This window comes from Cyprinodon tularosa, unplaced genomic scaffold (assembly GCF_016077235.1).
Source record: "Cyprinodon tularosa strain WSP-4 unplaced genomic scaffold, ASM1607723v1 ctg365, whole genome shotgun sequence".
Lineage (NCBI taxonomy): Eukaryota > Metazoa > Chordata > Actinopteri > Cyprinodontiformes > Cyprinodontidae > Cyprinodon > Cyprinodon tularosa.
Window position 1 is genome coordinate 565909 of NW_024039080.1, and position 19719 is coordinate 585627.

The 19719-nt window shown below is 41.8% G+C and overlaps 1 protein-coding gene across 1 annotated transcript in view; it reads right to left on the reverse strand.

Moving 5' to 3' along the window:
* efnb1 (ephrin-B1) overlaps positions 1 to 17631 on the reverse strand; it is a 100009-nt gene extending 82378 nt beyond the window's left edge. Inside the window, exon 1 of the mRNA XM_038296019.1 lies at positions 16772 to 17631. Within this exon, the coding sequence (XP_038151947.1) occupies positions 16772 to 16896 (125 nt within the window). The 5' untranslated portion in view covers positions 16897 to 17631. The remainder of the gene's footprint in view (positions 1 to 16771) is intronic.
* Between the last annotated feature and the right edge of the window lie 2088 nt (positions 17632 to 19719).

Below are 19719 nucleotides of genomic sequence, written 5' to 3' on the forward strand. Positions count from 1 at the left end.
TTGAAGTTTGCATCTAAAACAGATTTCGAAGAGTTCAAGTTAAAAATTGGAAAACCATAATTCTGGTTCTATATCATCTATATCATTGAGATATGGAAATATCTGGAGAGAAATATCAGCTGTGCTGCTGCCATCAACACCTTTGTTTCTAGATGTTGGAGCTTGGCCTGTTTTCCAGTGTAGTCCTGTTTCTCTGACTGTGACTAACTGGATGTGCTCTCTTCATCCTCTGACATGGGAGCTGGCTCGGAGCTCGTCTGCCTGGCTGTGTGTTTCCTGGACGGGGCCGCCTGTGGAGCTGGTTGACAGTTGCCTTTTGTATCTATGCTTCTTTTTCTATGTCTGCTTCTGTCTCCTTGAACCCCAGTGGGCCTCAGCAGATGGCCGCTCACACTGAGCCTGGTTCTGCTGGAGGTTTCTTCCTGTTCAAAGGGAGTTTTTCCTCTCCACTGTCGCTACAAGCATGCTTAGTGTGAGGGATTGCTGAAGAGTCAATGAGTCGATGCAATCAGCTGGTTTTCCTTAGATAGAAAACTTTGAATCAATCTGACTGGATGATCTGGTTGATCTGGAAAGTGACCTGAGATGACATGATGCGCACTGCAAAAAAAGGAAGTCTAAATTAGTCATTTTTGCTCAAATCAAGTGCATTTTTTCTTGAATTGAGGAGGTAAGTGAGACACTTTGCCAATGGAACAAGACAATTTACATTTAAAATTAGAAAAAACAATTGCTTTGTCTTATTTTAAGTGCATATTATCTAATTATCTTATTTTAGGAGTAAAAATACTCATTCCATTGGCAGATCATCTTATTTACCTGCTCAAATTAAGGGTAAATACACTTAATTTAAGAGATTTTATACTTATTTCTAGATGTTTTTTGCAGTGAAATAAACTGAATAGAATTGAATAAGGCAATATCAATGGTTTTCTCTGAAAAAGAAAAAGGAACAAATAGATCTAATCTTATCCCAGTGATTTAATGAAATTGTGGTTTATAGTTGGTTCAGGAAACTTCCAGCCTTTTAATGAGTGAGAAGGTTAGATAATATATTCAGGGATGTTTGGGGAGATTCATATTTTCCAACTTCTAATATTTATCACCAAAGCAAATTAATTCAGCAGAGAACACCACAGAGCCAGCTATCCCCAGTTTTATTGTTCAAAAAGAGAAAACTGGTAAAGGCTGTAATATTCTGTAAACAAAGCTCTTGACAACTACTTCTGAATTTAGACAATGTTGAGCTAAAATGTTTGCTGTAGTTTATGTGTTAAAATAACATCCACTACTCAGAACATAACTGTAACTAATTAACAATGTGATGTATTTGCAGCAGTAGAATTAATGGTTACTTTTCATTTTAAAGTAAAAGCAGTAGAAATGTGTTGAATAACTGATTTCTCTTTTTTTTTATTTGGTTGTAACATGAAACATATTTTAACTGAATTATTATGCCAAGAAAATTCCACCTCATTAAGACTGAACTGAGCTAAAATGAACCAAACTAAACGCAAAACACATAAAAAAGTCTTATATCTAAAAGCTAAAGAGGATGCACATAAAAAGTAGAAATAATATTCTCACTATGACCAGGAGAGACACACATTAGGACAGAAGAAATAAAGAGAAAGCAGCACTGAGGGCCTGCACAGGAAGACAGAACAAAGACTGAGCTTAATCAGCTAACAGGGAGCAGGTGTGCATAGAAGCAACTAGAAGGGAGCTAGGGGAAAGGAGACTGACACAAGGGGGCGACAGAGAGCAACACAAGAAACACAACACTGTTTAAATATAACTAGAAAACAACTGGAATGAAACAAAATGGAAAAGAAATAATTGAGCAAGAAAACAAAGACTGAAATAAATAAAAATGTACATAAAAACTCAAAAAGAATCAAAAATAGAACCAAAAAAGTCCACAAAGGGCAGAATCATGACAAATAGAGTGTAATGACAGAGGGAAATGTTTTTAATCTTAAATGCAAAATGTTTCCCCTCCTTTTTTTTATTTTGGTATAACTGCTGCTGTAAGTGAGTCGCTCTGTCAGCTAAAGGCACATTTTAGAGTCTCTACACTCCAGTTAGCATTAATCGATCAATAAATTAGTTGACGATTATTTCAATTAATCACAATTAATCTGATTAATTGTTTCAGTCCTATTTGTAGTGAAAATGTTTACCTCTTTTTTTATTTTGTGTACCATGAGTTTTAAAAGAAAGCATTTAAATCAGTCAATATTTTAGAAAAGCATCTAACAAAAATAAAAAAGAAAACCAACATCAGCCCGGAAATCCCCAATCGGGGATTACTAATCCAAACAGTCTGACACAAAACTACAACTGAATCTCTTTGGGCTTCAAAACATTACAACCAGATGCTGCAAGAGTGTTAAAAACATCAGCACTAAAGAAGAAAAAACAAAACAGAGGGCACAAGTGGGGCAGAGTGATCCTAACACACCAATTTCCTGCAAAGCCTTAACAGCAGCATCTTATCAGAAAACATGAGTGACACGTCTATTCTCTGCAGACGATCCAGGCTCATGATTGTAAAAGACAGCTACACATGTCCCATCAAATCCAAGACAAATTAGTTGCTTTTTTTTCCTCCCCTCGTTCTTTGAATGGAAGATGTTATCCAGGCAGACGTGCTTAAGTTGTCAGTGAGTCTCTAAAACCCAAACTGAACAACATATTGACTGATGCAATCACAGAGACACACATCATTAGGCTCATTAACAGTAAACGTAAAAGGGGAGGACGGCCTAACTGCTGCAGCGGGAGCCTCTGTCTGTTCTGATAATGGGCGGCGTTTAACAGGCGGGAAGCGGGTGAGACGCCGTCGGAGCTAAAATGAAGCCTGTATGAAGTATATGCTAGTAAATAGCTTGTCTGCTCGCTGTAACCGGGCCGGGTCGTGGCCTCATAAAGAAGCTCCAAGTGTTGTTTGGGGGAAGCCATTACAAACGGGTCCATCTCCATTACCAGGGCTATCTGATCATTATCACGGCCATCTGCAACGCGCACTCTAACCATAATCAGCACGGGCAGACCACAGCTGATTCCTGTTGCTAAACACGCATCTGCAATAACTTCCGCCTCCGTGCATGTGTGTGGACCCTCCAGCTGCTGCCCTTAACGCGGCGCAGCTTTCGCCAGGTCCCCCTGGCTTCACAGGCCAGCAAATAGCAAGGCCCTTTTTTTTATTGCTGAGCTGAACCCCTGAATCCGTGCAATGCCGCTGCAATCTCCCGGCCGGAGCAGCTCGCACCCTTCAAAGGCTCATCACAGGACGCAGATCTAATGCGGAGAGATGGCGGGTTAAAGCCTCAGCGAGGCACGCTGCTTTGAAGAGGCTGCCCCCCCAGCCCCTCCAGTAGGAGCCAAATCATTTCCCTTCCATTGTGGGAGAGGCACACAGGCGGCTCTATTCTGCAGCAAGAATCACACCACTCCAATCCAACGCTGGAGGAAAGTGAAAAGGTGTAAAAAGGGTGCTTCTCCACAATAAACACATTCCTGCCTTCATGTTTATTTCAGATCTGAATCCACCCTGCATAATGCACAGTCAGGACTCCCAGTTCAGATCCTAGACTGGGAAAAGGTGCTATAATCAGGGGTGTATAAATAAATCAGAAAACGCAGCAAACAGAGCTCCTTAAAAGCAGGGATGCCCGGCCTGTGCTCGACGTGCACAAGAAAAAGGATTCGCTGAGGTTTGTCTGCAAAGGGAAGCTTTCATCTTTTCGACAGGAGAAGGAGAAGAGAGAAGTGATGTGGTGGAGGTTTGGGCCTGTCATGTTTCACAGTGGGGGGGGGGCTTGAAAGACAGGATGAGAATAGCTAAAAGCAGCTGAAGTTTTCAGAGATGAGATGGCAGAAAGTGGATGGAGCGTCACAGCGTTACACTGCAGGGAAAAACTCCCCTCCCATACTCATTAAATCAGCGCAGGGCCCTCGCTCTCATTCCCTCCATAGTTCATAAAGTGAGCCCAGAGGTTTGGGGATATTGTGTTTGCTTTAGCGGCCCCCTTTCGCTTCTATTTCCAATATCGCTGGAAGATGAGAGGCTTCCACGGTCGAGCACTTCATGTGGGAGAATAAACACACACCTAATGAGGAACATGTGTGAGAGAGAGATGAAACGGGGGGCCCCCCCATCATATGAAGGATGAAATATAGACCCGCGTCCCGCCGAGCTCCGATGGCGGCGGTAGGAACACGGCGTGAAGGGGAAGCGGCAGACCCCCTGACGAGCTCTCGCACACACAGGCCGTCAATATGGGCCATTCTGGAGCGGGCTCATGCGGGGGCCAAAGTCTGACAGTGACATCTCCATTCACTTCAATTCTTTTTCTCCTCCAAACATGCATGAAGACACACACACACACACACACACACACACAGCGCCAGAGGCCATTGGAGGAGGAGCGTCGGTGAGGGCTTAAAAAAAAAAGCCTTTCTCCCTTACCATCAGTCTCTGCGGGGTTTAGCATTGCATTATGGGAAGCTTAGAATTAGGGGTGCCGTGCTATCTGATGTCATTGTTGCTTTTACATTGTCTGGATTGCTTGTGGAACTGGGACCTGATGGCAGGCAGATTTCTCTACCCACATAAAAAAAAAAGGCCAGGATTGCTTTTGTGATTGATTGCAGGTTCCTATTGTATCTGTCTGGTATGTCTCCATTGGAAGAAGAATTAGTCAGACAATAAAAAAAACTAGCGGCAAACGCTCCACATATACCTCCATCCATCAAGACAGCAATCAAAATAATTCAATTAAGAGCCTTAAATCCCGCTGGCTTAGGAGTCCCTGCTCCAATAGCCCAGAAACAAACTCAATTTGCAGACAATCCATATATGATAGCATTAACTTCACTTTAGAGCTCCCATCTTTCCCCCCCTCACTTACATTTTCCAAATATCAAGGGAAATTCAAAGGAAATAGCAAAGTTACGGTGTTTACTTAGAGAGAGGACAACTTGGAAGACATTAAATAAACAGGAGCAACTTCAGATGCATAATGAAATTCCAGACTGGCCGTCCAGACGACTAAACTCATTTACAAGATGTTCAAAACACAAGAAACTTTGCAAATGTTTTATTATAGCTGTGGTAAACGGCCATACATCAGGGCTGCAGGATTGTGGACATAGAGCGGGAGAGGGGAGGTTGCTGAATGTGTGTGTAATTGTCTTTTCCCCCCCGTTTCCGAGGTGTGAAAGGGAATGCGGGGTTTGCGCCGGGACATCCCAGGGAGCGGCGATTGAAGCGTCACTCACAGCTGCCACACGGGGCCCCGGCGCGGACCAAATCCCAGGCCCGGGTCTTTGCGGGGCGGAGTGGACGTGGCCGGGCCTGGGAGCAGCGGGAGTCCCACAGGGCCTTTTATTCAGGCTCCTCTCACCAGCACAAGGGGGGGGCCGGGATCACGCTGGGAGTTTGCTTAGAAAAGGCTGAGCTGAGGCAGAATGGGTTAAAAAAGGCCCCGATTCACACACACACAAAACTCACAATCTCTAATGTTTTCTTCTTGATGGGGGGGTGTCTGCCTCGCCTCTGGGCATGGTGGGAAATAAACGAATTTGGGAAAAGAAAAACCAAACTTCCAGTTAAAGTGAGTAAATGGGAGCGAGAAGGTTTCCCCTGAGCTCCACCAGCATCGCTCTCTTATTGAGAAATGAATGATTTATATTTCATGCTTTGGAAGTCTAACAGCGGCGAAGAAGGGAGGATTATACGCCGCGCCGTTTCCACGCTCGCCCTAATAGTCTCCATGTCCTGGCTCTGTGTGCCATAGATGGATTATGATGCTTTATAATTAAGGTGGGGGAAGGGGGGGTCCCATGCAGACCGCCCATCTGCCATGCTGACACACTTACTGGGGGCATCCCCTGGGAAGAGCTGGCTGCTGCCACACTATTCCATTACTTTATCATTCTATCATTCTATTATCCTACCACTAGATTCAATTACGCCGTCACTCCATTAGTGTACTCATAACAGTGAACAAAGGGCTCCATGATGATCATTAATGAGACGCTCAGTCCTGCTTTGGTCTGCTCATACTTCATCCACTCTTCCTGGAAAAATATCTTCCACTCAGTAAAGTGGAAGCTGGAGTGAAAAAGGAATTTTTACTTGATAATGAATTAAAGCTGAAAAAAATCAGATCAATCGATTATTGAAATAACTAATTTAATAACTGATTAATTGTCAACCTGAGTATAGAGTCTGTAAAACAAGCCTTTAGAAAAAAATTAATATTTTATGCATCTAAGATAATAAAAACTTTTTCATCAGTCAATATTATTTATCCAGAACTCCTCAAGTAGTTTTAATTTCATTTTGTTTCCTTCTGTAAAAAAAAAAACTACTTAACTATCTGAATATTAATTTATTAATAAAAAAAATAATTGTCAGATTAATCAATAAGCCAAATAATTTTTAGCTGCAGCCCTATTCCATTTATTATCATTTGATAAAATGTAAAAGTGTTGTTCAGAAAATAAAAGCTTCTGATTAATACATAAATAAAATAATAGAAAAATACATTATGTAAATAAATAATTAACCTATATTATATTATACATGTATTTTAATTCAGAATGAATTAATTTATTTAGTCAGTCAATCAGTTGCATTCTACTGTTTCTTGTTCATGTCAAACTTTTATAACTAAAAGTTTCAAAAAATGTCTAAATTAAATTATGATTAAAACAAGCATGCATTTAAATGGTAAATAACTTTATGACAAGTAATGAAATTAATAATTAAAATATGGAAATGAAATAAAACGTTCGGTATATTTTAAGAATTCTGTAACTGTAACTGTAACTTTTTTTATTAAGGAAAGAAAGTATAAGTCGGTGTCGGAGCTGTAACCCTTCAATCCTCCATCCTGATTTATATTCCCACCTCAATGCTTTCTCCAATTTTATTTGTTAATAAACATGCACTTCCTGCCCGCTCCCACATCTTTTTGTCATTAGTTGTTGGAATCCTTCAGTACTTTCTGCAAAGTCCTGGCACATTTAATTCAAACCTTCCCATGGAGGTCTTTGGAGTGCCACAAACTGCAGGGAAACAGATCCCAGGTTGCTTGTACTCCAGTGACAACTCCTGACGTCCTGAAAGTAGCTGCAGTGCAGCTGGCCTTTAAAGCGTCCTGCCCGCTGTTTGGGGCTGGCATCTGAGGAGGCCTGCCTCCTCTGCACAGAGGGGCTCTGTGAGAAAGAGTTAAGTCTATGAGGTCAGGCTGGAGGAGGAGGTTACCAGTTCCCCGAGTCGGAGCCGCCGGGGTAATGGTTTTAGAGATGGCTGTCACACAGATCCGTTCCACTGTCCAATACCACCGCTGATCTCCACCAATCCCAGTCTGCCGGCTCTTCGTCTCTCTGCCTGTCCTCCTTTCTTCTCTCTCCCTCACACTGACACATGGAAGTAATCTAGAAGTTCCACGCTGGACTAAAAGGATGTGTGGTTGAGCCCAAGGCTGAGTTTCAACGCTCTACATTAGCTTCTTTTCCTCTTCGTTTTAATCCTCTTATTATGAACTGCTCTTATGTAAAAGACCTAAGACTGCAAACAAAAGGCAGACTTTGCCCATTCAATTTTTTTTCCTCCACTTCCTGTAGCTCAGCATCCCTTGATTTTCTTTTTTTTTTTTTTTATTCAGCCAAACGTAGAGCTGAGGTGGCTCAGCAGGCAGATGAAATCCCCGGGGAAGGTTTTCCATCCTCTGCTTGGCAGAGCTGGAGTTGATGGGAACTTCCTGGCTGCTGCCAGCCGGGCCCTCCGCCTAATAAAGCCGGGTCGCTAACTGCCTGCAAGGCGGCCGCCGCTCAGCCACTCCACACTCACCCACCACTCAGGCCCTCAACACTTTCACAGGGGCACACTGGCACACTCCTAACACTTCCTTAATGCTCCTCTGTGGCCGGACAAAGAACAATGGGTCAACCGCACGCACTTAAAGCACTCACTCACTTCCAAACGCTCCGACGTGAGCCAACAATCACCATCTGAACATGAAACTGGGCGAAAATGAACAACATTCTAATGGAAGTGTCATTTGTTCAACACGTAATCAAACGTACGAGAGCTAAACAAGACAAAGACCACAAATCCGATGAAAGGCAACAGTTTTGGCGCTTAAACGGTAAATTAATGTGGGTTTCACTCTCAAAGCATTGTGACTGATTAATAAGCTTGGCATTGCACTGTTTATCATAGCTTTTGGTGACTCACTGCATACACATACAAAAATCTGTCACGCCTTAATGAGGGAGAGCAGTGAGGTAATTCTAAAGACTGAGTTTGTTCAGCCAAAGTGTTTGTTCAACAGCCGCAATATACAATCATTTATCTGTGACAAAGTGAAACCATTAGGGTTGGGCTACCAAACAATAAACTATACAGAAATAGTTTTTTTTAAAGAGTCATTTTTTATGACCCCACCCCCCGACAGCTACAGTATTACAACATTGGCTTTAGGGAGATTATTTAGGCTCCAGTGACTGACTTAGAAAAACTTTACTCTGTGGCTTTAGAAGTAAAGATGTTTGGGGGTTTTTATGTTTTGGGCAAATCTACACAATAATTCCTTTTTTTCCAGTGACGGACAAAGTATTCAACAATAGTACTTGAGTAAAAGTATTAATACTCGTAGTCAAATCTTATTCAACTACAAGTAAAAGTTACTCAGTCAATAATCTACTCAGGATAAAGTATTAAAGTACTCACTTCATGAAAATACAATATAGGAACATTTCTGTATGATTTTAGGTTTTTTTTTAATGATAATTTAAAGATCTTTGTAATTTTAAAGAATCTGTAACTTTCAGAAACGACCCGATGTATCGATGCGTAGAACCACCTGCTCTAGATTCTACACCACCTGGAAAGAACTGCAGCATTAATATGACAAAGATAAGGACAGATATTTAGATTATTATTTCTAATTTGAAAACAAACCAAAAATAAAACATCATTCCACATCTATTCTGTTGATGTGGAATAGAGAAACTATAACTGATCTGAATCATCCTGCTGAACAACTTGGCACCATGGCAACAACTAACCTTAATAATATTTATAAATGACTAATATCTGCTCTGAGTTTCTCTCATCGGTGGAACGTCATTAAATCTCTAAATCAGCGGCGTCCAGATTCTGTCCTAAAGCTGCTATCCGCCATGATGGAACTGCATTTAAAAAGGAACCTGGAAACGGAGTGAAGGGAAAGTTAGAAGTAGCCCCACAAAAAATGACTCAGTTACAGTAAAGATACTCAAAAAAAAAGTACTTAAGTACTTGTACTTTGTTACATTCAAATACTAATATATATTTATATAAATACTCTGATGATCCCTATATCAAGCTATCATCCTTTTCTATGCTGATGATATGCTGCGACATCCTAAATCCTAAAGCCTCATCCCATTGGATCATATCTGCAGATTAAACCCGTATTTAAGTTGTTCAGCTCTGTTAACATTGGAACAAATCCCAGAAGCTCGGATGGAAGCGACGGTTCGCTTCTTTGCAGACGATGTAGTTATTCATCACCTTCTGAACCAAAGCATAGATGGTACCTAAAAATAGATCCTTTAGAAGAATCTAGAATCAGCTTCACTTTTCTTTAGGATTGATTCTATAATCATTTATAGAGCACGACATTAACATTTTTTTTATTAGAATTTAATGTCCTACATACTATATTCAAAGAATTTATAGTTATGTATTGACAATTTTAACAGGCAAGATATAATTGATTCATTAAGAAAAAAAGAGCATATGGAAGAAGTTTAGATTCAGCTAATCCAGGAAAATAAAAATGAAATGTATAATTAATTAAGTAATAATGAGTAAAGCAACACTTTATTTTACAGCCTGCTAAAGTTTTTCCACATTATTAGTTTGACCAAAGCATTAAACTGCTGGAGCAGAATTTAAATGTGTGTTATCGTTTCTTTCTTTTTCCTTGGTTGGAATTTAATGGTTGCTATGATGGATGATTTCATCATTTTGCTGCTCATCTTGGTGAGGAAAATGTGGCAAAAGAAATACTCAAACTAAAATAGTCTAGTTTAAGGGTTTCATCCAAATGCTGCAAAACTTAAGGAAGTTTTTTTTTTTTTTACAAAGGATGAAAAACTAATGAAAAAAAATACTTTAATTTATTTTATTTAAAACTGCTTTTCCCTGCTGCAGATAAAATAACCGGAGGAGTCAAAACTGTTCATGTTTATTCCTCCAGTATAAATCCTGCTGTTTAAAAACACTTTAACAGAAGTTAGAGGATCAACTTCAGCTTTTTACTCCAGTAAAAGTTTAAAAGTAGCATTTAAAAAAATTATAAAAGTAAAAATATGACGATAACTTCCTCCGACTTCATTTTCTTAATTAACTTATGGTGTCACATTTAACTTTGCTTCATCTTGATAAATGATTTATTTTGGTATGTGGTGAGCAACAAGTTGGGGCAGCACCGAATCCAACCACATAGAAATTAATTTGATTAAACATTTTTTAAATACCAACAGAATGAAAATGAGCTTAAATGAAACCAAACTAATGAGTCTAATTTTAAAATGTAAGAAGAAAGTAAAAAGTTGACTAAAAGATAATTACTAAGTACAGATAGTCAACATTTATACTTAAAGAAGGTCAAAAGTATTTTTACTTTGTTACTTTACACCCCTGAAAATAATATTTAGGTTAATATGGTTCTATAATATATTTTATTTATTTATTATTGTGATCTTATTACATAAAGCATGAGTCTTTTTGTTCTTAATGAGATTATATATCTTAAAACAACCAAAATATATTTCCCTAACTTAGTGAGGACCGCAGACCGATTGGTTTAAACGCTGAAAAGGGAAAAATTCAGTCACTCGCTTTTCATAAAAAATAAAACCATAAGAAGGACAGAAAGTTTTACCGGCTTTGAAAACATAAACAGCAACAAACAAATATGAGATTTATTACCACATTTAAAGTGAAATAAAAGTAAAAGTAGGTCAAAAGTATGTTAAATGATGCTGTAAAAACACAACCTTGTGACTAAATTAGTAAATATCTCCTGCAGATTGATTTTTAATTAATAGCACATGTTTAAATAGGCTAAAATAAACTTTGCTGCTTTAATCCAACTGGAAGAATAATCCTGGGAGCCGTCGTCCATTTTTCCACATGATTCATTGCATTTAGATGTTCTCGCAATAATATGTCACGAAGGCCTAGCAACTGCGATGGCTGTGAGTCATGAGAACTATTAGAAAAAACAAAATTCATACAGGCATGACAGATATCCCCCCTCCCCTAAGAAAAATATGGGCTGCCAATCCCACTCAGCCCATTTCTGGGGAATGCTGCTTGGTTTCATGTGCACCGCTGCATGAATAGAAAGAAATGAATGCATCAGCGACACACACAAAAACAGAATGATCAGCTTTCAGCGACCGGGCAGCCAAAACCGCCAGTGGATAAAGTGAGTCCATCTGGTTGGAACCAGAAAAGAAAAAAATATATATATGCTGGATGAAAATGCTGCATTTTTCCCCTAAAATAACCTGAAGCAGCAATCCCCCCCCCCCCCCCCCCCCCCCCCCCCCCTTCATTGGGTTTCTGTAGGCCAGGTGCCTCATGTAGATAACTGAATGAAGAATCTGTGGTTGCACGCCGCTGAAACAACAGTCACGTCGGCACAGGAGCGCCGCACACACGAAGCAGGCCAACGCAGCTGTCCTTCCAGAGACACTGGGAGCATTTACAGGAGGACCAGTTGCTTTCCAGAGGGATTTCTTATTGGTCGCAGCGTCCCTGCTCCTCTCTGAGTGCTGGTCAGGCTCTAAGTCCTCTCTGTGTGTAATGAGATCTCTATCAGAGGGGAAACATGATCACAGTCTGAACGGGGGGGGGGGGGGGGGGGGGCAGGCAAAGATAGAGAAGGTGAGTTTCAGCAGCAGGGAGCCTTAACTGGACTCTCAGACTAATCCTGTTCTTCCTTCCAGTCCCCAGGTTTCATGGTGGCTCTCGCTCAACAGGTCGCGTCGGTTTCAATCTTCTCAGTAGCTGCAGCTCTGTGGTTTTAAAAGCTGCTACTGAAATCCTCGTTTCATTAAAACGGTCGTCACCCTGCATCTCAGAGGCGTCGACGGCTTTCAGAGCGCGTTGGAAAAAGAAACGATAAAGCCGAAACCAAATCTTCTCCTGAAATCTGAAAATACTTTGATAATCGCAACAGAAAAACAAATAATAACACCAAACTAACAGAGCGATTATAGTTAAATTGTTCCAGAGCGGAACAACAACAAACTTTCAGCCACATCATCTGAAAAAATGACACAATATTAGTTTTCTGGTCTGCGAAGAAATAAACATGCTTTAGAAATATCAGAGCACTAATCAAGTTCAGCTTAATCCCAAAGCCGCTGGAGCGTGATATAAACCGATGCTAAGGACCAGATGAGGTCAACAGGCAGCAAAGAGAGGCAGAAACCCGCAGAAACCCACTGTAATCAACACCAAAAGGCCTCCTCTACTTCACTTATTTTCTGTTTTTTTCTGTGGGCCTCGAAACCAAAGAATGTTTGCAAACTGTTCCTGAGTTTGGCCAAAATGTGAGGAGTTCAAACCCAGAGCAGGAGCCATTTTCCCTTCTCTTTTTGGAGGACTGTAACTCTGCAGAGCTGAACCGCCTGCTTGTGTTCTGACTGCTGCAAACAAGCCGAGGCGGTCGCAGGTCATGAGGTAAATATTAGCCGAGGAGGGTTAGGGGACAAGCAGGAGGCCCCTCGCGGCGACCTTGTCAGATTATGGTTAAATCGGCATCGCTGTGAGATTCCTAAGGACGCCGCGTCTGTGTGTGCGCGCGTGTTTACGCAGAGCTCCGACCCGAACGGATGGGACGTGATTAGTCATAACAAAGTGACATTTTCTGGGGTAATCCCACTCAGCTAAATGAGAGCTAATCCGATTTGTTCTGATCAAATGTTGGGGGCGCTTCTTTAGCTGCTTGGGAAAGTTGACACATCCAGCCTTCTCCTTCTGCACGGCTGCCCCCCCCATCCTGCCTTCTCCTCAACTCACTCATCCAGTCAAATTATATATGAAAAAGGTCTCATGCATCCTGCAGCCAAACAAAAGGGGGAAAAAAAAAGAATGTTACTTCTTATTATGTTTTTCTTTCAAGTCAGCGCCATGGTGAAGATATATGTTGCCTGCTCAAGCATGCTGGGGGGAAATCAATTAAGCAAGCCCCAGTCATTGATAACGCTGCTGCTGCTGCTGCTGCTGCTGCTGCTGGAGTGATTGCATCCTCACATGAAAATCCATAAAGGAGAGCTGCACATTAAAGAAAGACTCACACACATCCCAGTGGCCCAAACCTACTGCTGTTTCCCAATACTTCGCCCTCATAACTCAGGGCCTGCAGGGAGGCGCTGGTATTGTTAGATTTTGTGTGCATGTGGCACAGTGAGCATGCAGAGGGGCTAAGTTAATTTATTAGCTGAGGCAGCAGAGCTCCCCAAAGCAGGAAAAGGAAGCGAGGCGTCGTAAATCTGGATAAGGCACCTGATAGTGTACTGTACGTTTCTCTAGGTATACTGTTTCTATTATCACAGCGGAGCAATAGATGCCAACGAGACGGAGCTCAGAACAACAAGCAGGGAAGACGGATGCTGATTGTCGCGCATGTATTCCGCTCTTTTATTGCCTCCTCGCACCGTCCTGCTGACGGATAGGTTTCAAAAGAAAAACAGGTTTGTCTTTTTTTCTTATTGTGAAGTACTCCACACACACACACACACACACACACACACACACACACACGGTAAGATAATTGTCTATTGTTTTGTGAGCAGCAGGCAGCAGGATAATTAGCTGCAGAGAAACACTTTGCAGAGTGTATTATTGTTCCACTGTGAACTTTATGAAATATTCAGCCAACGTTGGGGGATTTTTACAAGGAGCGGAGAGAGAAAACAGATGGAGAAATGATCTTCCAAATCCTCCTGAAAAGCAGCGTGCTAACCTTCACAGACATTCCCTCCAGGTGACATCATCAATCAATAAATGTCTACTTTTTTTTTTTTAGGTGACATTTTTTTGCCTTTTGACTCCAGGTTTGCTGAATCTCCATCTTTCAGGAATGAACTCGTAAAATATAATATTTAGATCTTAATTAATAGATGCTGAAATTGGTTTTATGTTATACATAAAAGTCATATTTGCTCCTGCTGCGGCAAAGATTAACAGCTTATAACAAGATAAATAATATATTCCATATTTGCCTGGTTTTGATTTAGCTGCTGCTTTGCATTAAATTTGAAGCCTAAGAACCCAAACAGCACTTTATTCCAGCTACAGTGTTTGTGACCCTAATTTGATGTTTTTTATGATAGTAAAGAACTTTAAAAGATTTTTTTAAATTATCCTTCATCACTTTTCTTGCTTTAGGTCATAAAATGCCTTTTTTGTCCCTCATATATGAAAAAAATGTCTAAGAGGCAACATGGAACTATTACCCGGATCTGCTTTTTCTATTTTTCCACTAAATGAAATGTCATTTTATTTGACGTGACAGTATTTTCCAAAGCATGACTGTCGGTTCTCTTCTCGGCTGGGATTTTTTTCCAGAAGGTCATATCTGTGTGTCTAAGAGCGGAAAAAAAAATCCTGCAGCCTTCTTTCAGTCATTTGACCAACAGTATGCAGCAACAGGTGGGGGAGGTACCCAGTGTTGCTCTATGCAGTCAGTCGCTCCAGTCACTCCAGTCCTTCCTCTGGCCTCTCATTAAAAACGACTTTAAACAGCTGCTTTTTACACTTTTTTAAAATAAGAGCGTTCAGGACTCCAGACTCTAACATAGCAGAGTGTTTATCTACAGAGTGTTTATCTACAGCTGTTAAATATATAGATTTATTCTGCTGCTTCCTCGTTAATAAAACGTTAAAAGCGCCGTGTTTTCATATTTTCCTGGTAAGGACCAGTCAGACATGAACACCCCCATTCATGGAGCTGCAGATCGTTGGGGAACTGGAGCGTTTTACCAGGAGGAGCGTCATGAAGGGAGGGAGTCTAAAGCTGAACACAACAACACCACAAGCTTCCTGCTGAGATTAATTTCATTATTAATATACTTTTAATAAAAAGGCTCCATCTTTGTTTTAGAGATTTAGTTAAACTGATTTCTGCTGCTGAGTTTATCAAGTCAAAGACTAAAGTTGATCATCAGTTTTAAAATCTATCTGTTCTATGTTTACAAAGGGGATCGACTCACATAGAAGCCACCAAATCACTACTAAAGTTCCTTTAAGGTTCCTTTTAACTGAAATAAATCCGATTTACTCCAAAATAAATCAGATCCAATCAGTTCAATACAAATCCTGGCAGATCATAGAAGGTAATTTGTTATTTTTCTAAATAATTATCCAAACCGGAAAGCAGGGGCCCCCAGAGCGAATGCTGCGGAGGGCCTGTTCCAACAGCAACGAGTCTCTAGGAAGAAGGATGAACTTTGAAGGTTTTAAGGCGGTTAATTCTTTAAACTGTGTACATCTTGATCCCGGCAGGCGGAGCCGTGTCTGCTCTATATAATCAGTGTGTGTGTGTGTGTGTGTGTGTGTGTTCCACTGCAGCCATAGTCAAATAAAAGCTGATGGGCCGTAGGCCTGCCATTACAGCGGGGGCCACACACACACACAGGCCAGTGAACACTGCAGCAATATTGCTCCTCACTGGCTGCACATCCAGCCTCTGTGACATCTGACATTTGGAGGATAAATCCTGGATTCACTGGAATGACCAAGTTCCAGTTAGAATCTGGCCCACGCTGCTCGTCTCCCCGGTCCTCCTGGCTCGCTCTGCACTCACATGAAGGTCACATACATATTTTCACAGTTTTTAGCCTCCCCTCCGTCTCTCTTTCTCTTTATGAACGCGTTCCAACATCATGCAAATGCAGGAGTCAGGTCTAAGTGGGTGATAATTGTTGCCAGAGCATAATGTGCTATCAGAAGTCTGGGCTCCGCTCTGCTTCTTTTGCTGGGAATAATGGGAATTTTAAGGAGGAGGAGGAGAAACTCGCCTCAGAAATGAAGCTTGATATCCAGCCAGAGCAATTAAAGAACATTTTTTTATTTATTTTCTAAACCATTTTGCCTTTGATAAGAAAATCTTATCTTGGATTTCTTTTCTTATTTTCTAAGGAGGGAGAACTCTGAAATCTAAAACCCAGGGTGGCCTTCGTTGGAAGGCTTGAAATGCAGTTTTAAAAAAGAAAGCAAAAAAATAAAAATAAAAACCCTGAGCTGCTGTGAAGCTCACCTCAACTCACTTCAAATAGTTTACATGACTTTTCCCCTTTCAGCTAATAACACCAATTATCAGGCGGTGCAGAGAAATTGGGGGATAAACTCTAGCAACTTTTAGGAGACTGGAGTCTGAAAATAAAAGCACCATTAATATTATTATAAATTACTATAATCAGCCATTCATTACTGTAATGGGGGGGGGCTGTATATTGTTTAAAGCTGTTGGGAAATTATTCAACCAATGAGGAACGAATATATGGAAACACACACATCTAGTCTGCAAGAAGAGTAAGCAGAAAAAATAATAAATGTATAATATATATATATATATATATATATATATATATATATATATATATATATATATATATATATATATATATATATATATATATATATATATATAATTTCCCCCTGCTTGTAAAAAGATTTAGGACTTACTTTTGATTGGTTGAGCTCCAGATGATTGTCTCCAGAGTCTTAGCAGAGGGCAGCGCAGACCTGCACATGAGAATAAAGATCCAGAGGTAATAGTTCCAGCAGCAGCAGCATCCGAGCCCCGCCATGCTGAGCGGATAGATTGAGGGAGCAGCCGGGAACCGGAGCGCAGCGTCGCGCCTTTCTGTGCGCCTCTGGCCGCAGGAAGCTGAGCTGGGATCAGTCTGGAGCCTGAAGGGTCGCTGTCAGATACATGTCCTCCTGTCCGGATCCTTCAGCCTCCTTCTGTCTGTTTGTCCTTGGCTGATCTGGAGGAAAATCACCCCCAACCCCCCCAGCGAGTGTCCGGTATGACCTGTGGCTGAGAACCGCTCCTGTTTGGGGGGTTTTCTTTAACCCTGGGGGGCAAAGAGTAAAAAAAAAAAAGAGAGAGAAACCCTGCAGCCAATGGAGACTAAAGCTCCCCGCTGCTCTCTACCTGCCGCCCGTTTTTAGCCTACAGATGCCCACATTCATCCATCAGTCACCCCGCAGCACGCCAGGAATCTGGAGGTCCTCCTCATTCCAGGCTTATCTGTCACTCCTCCTCCTCCTCTGCTATTCTTCTCCGCAGAGGAATTGAGTTTCTATTGTAAAATCCCTCCCGGCTCTCTGCGCTCCGCTCGGTGAAATGCCAGCGCGTGGAAATGCTCGGTCCCCGCGTGGACAGTCTGAGGATAAAGTGCAGGAAGGCTGAGTGGAAGCAGCCCTGCTGGAGCGGCTCACTAACACTCCTCTCTGTTTCTGCTCCGTTGTTGTTTCCCTAAAATCCTCCAAAATTCACCCCGATGAATGCGTAGACCGGAGTGTGTGTGTGTGTGTGTGCGGTAACCGGAGCTCAGGGCGCAGGGGGGCGGGGCCGAGCGCGCGCCGCGGCCAATCACCGCGCTCTGTCCGAACTTGGAAGCAGGAAGCTGAGGCATTTATTGGGGGGGGGGCGGACCCCCCCGCTCCGGTCCGGGCCGCAGAGCCGCACATAAACGGACTTTGGAGTTAATTCTGCACAGAATAAGAGCGAAACTTTGCCCCCATTTTTATCTGAGCAAATCGATCATAAACTCACTACTTATGTCATAAACGTCACATTATATAGTTTAATTGCACATATTTTGCTGAGCTTGATCATAATAAAAAAAAGCAAACGTGTCGTTTATGATTGTTTTTCTCCTATAAAATGCAGCTGGTTCCAGTACCTGTTAGGGAGATTGCTTCTCTCTGAAGGGAATGATGATTAATGGCCTCTTTGCTTCCCTCCCTGTTTGTCCTCTTTGGGGATAATGAACTGCATGAGAACTTCGTCTCCAGCGTCAATAGACAATAGCGGGTCGGTAGGCCTGTAGTCACCGAGCCATTCATTCAGCGGGGAAGAAATGCTTGACACATAATTGATCATGTCCGTGTCTGTGCCCCCTTTGTGTCGTCCCTTTCTTTTTATTGCCATGCATTTATGCAAACAATGCTGCCCCCTAACGGCGGGAACTAAACCCCCAGCTCAGGCTGTCACTGAGGGGGATTCTGTGTAATTGGGAGGAAAACAGACATTTGGATATATGCGCAATGCTTCCTAAAATTATGCTTTTATAACTTCCTGTTGTCTGCAGACAACCCATAAATCTTAGAGAGACAATAAGCCCAACACATGCTTCAGGCTCCATGCACTATAATTATCTGAGTGTATTTATATGTGTGTGTTTTCCACACAGTGAGATAGCAGGAGCCGTGGCAGCCTGCTGGATGAACCTACCATAGAATCTAACATGGGATGCCAGACTGTGTGATTTTCACAGACTACATGGACACCCGATACAGCGCCTTGTAAAAGTATTCAACCGTAAACCACAGTGGATTTGATCAGGGTTGCATCTAGTAGAGGAGCTGACTGTGCATCATTTAGCTGCAGGTGAAGGATAAGTGACTGGCTTTAAGGACTGAAATGTTTATGTCAGTCAGAGAGGAGGAAAACATTTAACAAAAACACCAACGCTAAATTGAAGCTCTCAGGTCTCAGCTTAACTCTAAACCATTCACACCTACCTCCATGTGACCAACCATCTTTCAATGAACTACCAACATCCTGAGACGAGTCTAATCTGCATTTGAATGTAGATCTAGAGAGCAGCGCACCCCCAAAGCAACCTCTCCTTCACTAGCTTTGAATTAAAAACCTCCGTAGATCAAGAATAACCACAAGAACAGGGGTGGATTTAGAAAATCCAGGGCCTTAGGCAAAGACAGGCAGGGGGCCCCTCTGAATAGAGAAGACAACACATAAATACAGATAGAGAAATGTTAATAGAATAGACATCCATTATCTGTTCTAGGTTGTGTCCCTCTCTTCTTGTCCCTTTTCTTCTTGTTTTCCTCTCTATGTTTTGTACTCAGCTGACTTTTCATGCTGTCTCTAAAGGAATGAAAGATTTTTTCCAAGCACTAAGCTCACATTTACCCCGTTTACACTACCCTTGAATAACCGTGCCAAGACCGGTCCGAGCTCAGTAACTGAGATAACTTATCGTGTGTAAATGGAAAGCAAACTGAACTGAACCAAGCTAGACACAACCGGACCGAGCTAACTGCAGACCGGTTCCAGAGGTGGGCTCGGTTCTCTGATAACAAGAGCGCATGAGCAGAACGCGTCATCTCCGTCTGGCTGCACATCGCGATTCACACTCCATTCCAGTAGTTGGCGGTAATGCCCCTCCAGAAACAGAAGAAGAAGAACGACTTCTTCTTTAACTATAAGCAACAATCGAAATCTTCTCCACGCGACATTTTAAATAATAACACCGAAGTACGGCAATAATAATCAAGCATAACTTTCTGAACATTTGCTTGATTCCCTCCTTCTTCGTCTTCTTCTTCTTGTGTTTTATGGCGGTTGGCAAACAGCTTTTGTTGCATTACCGCCACCA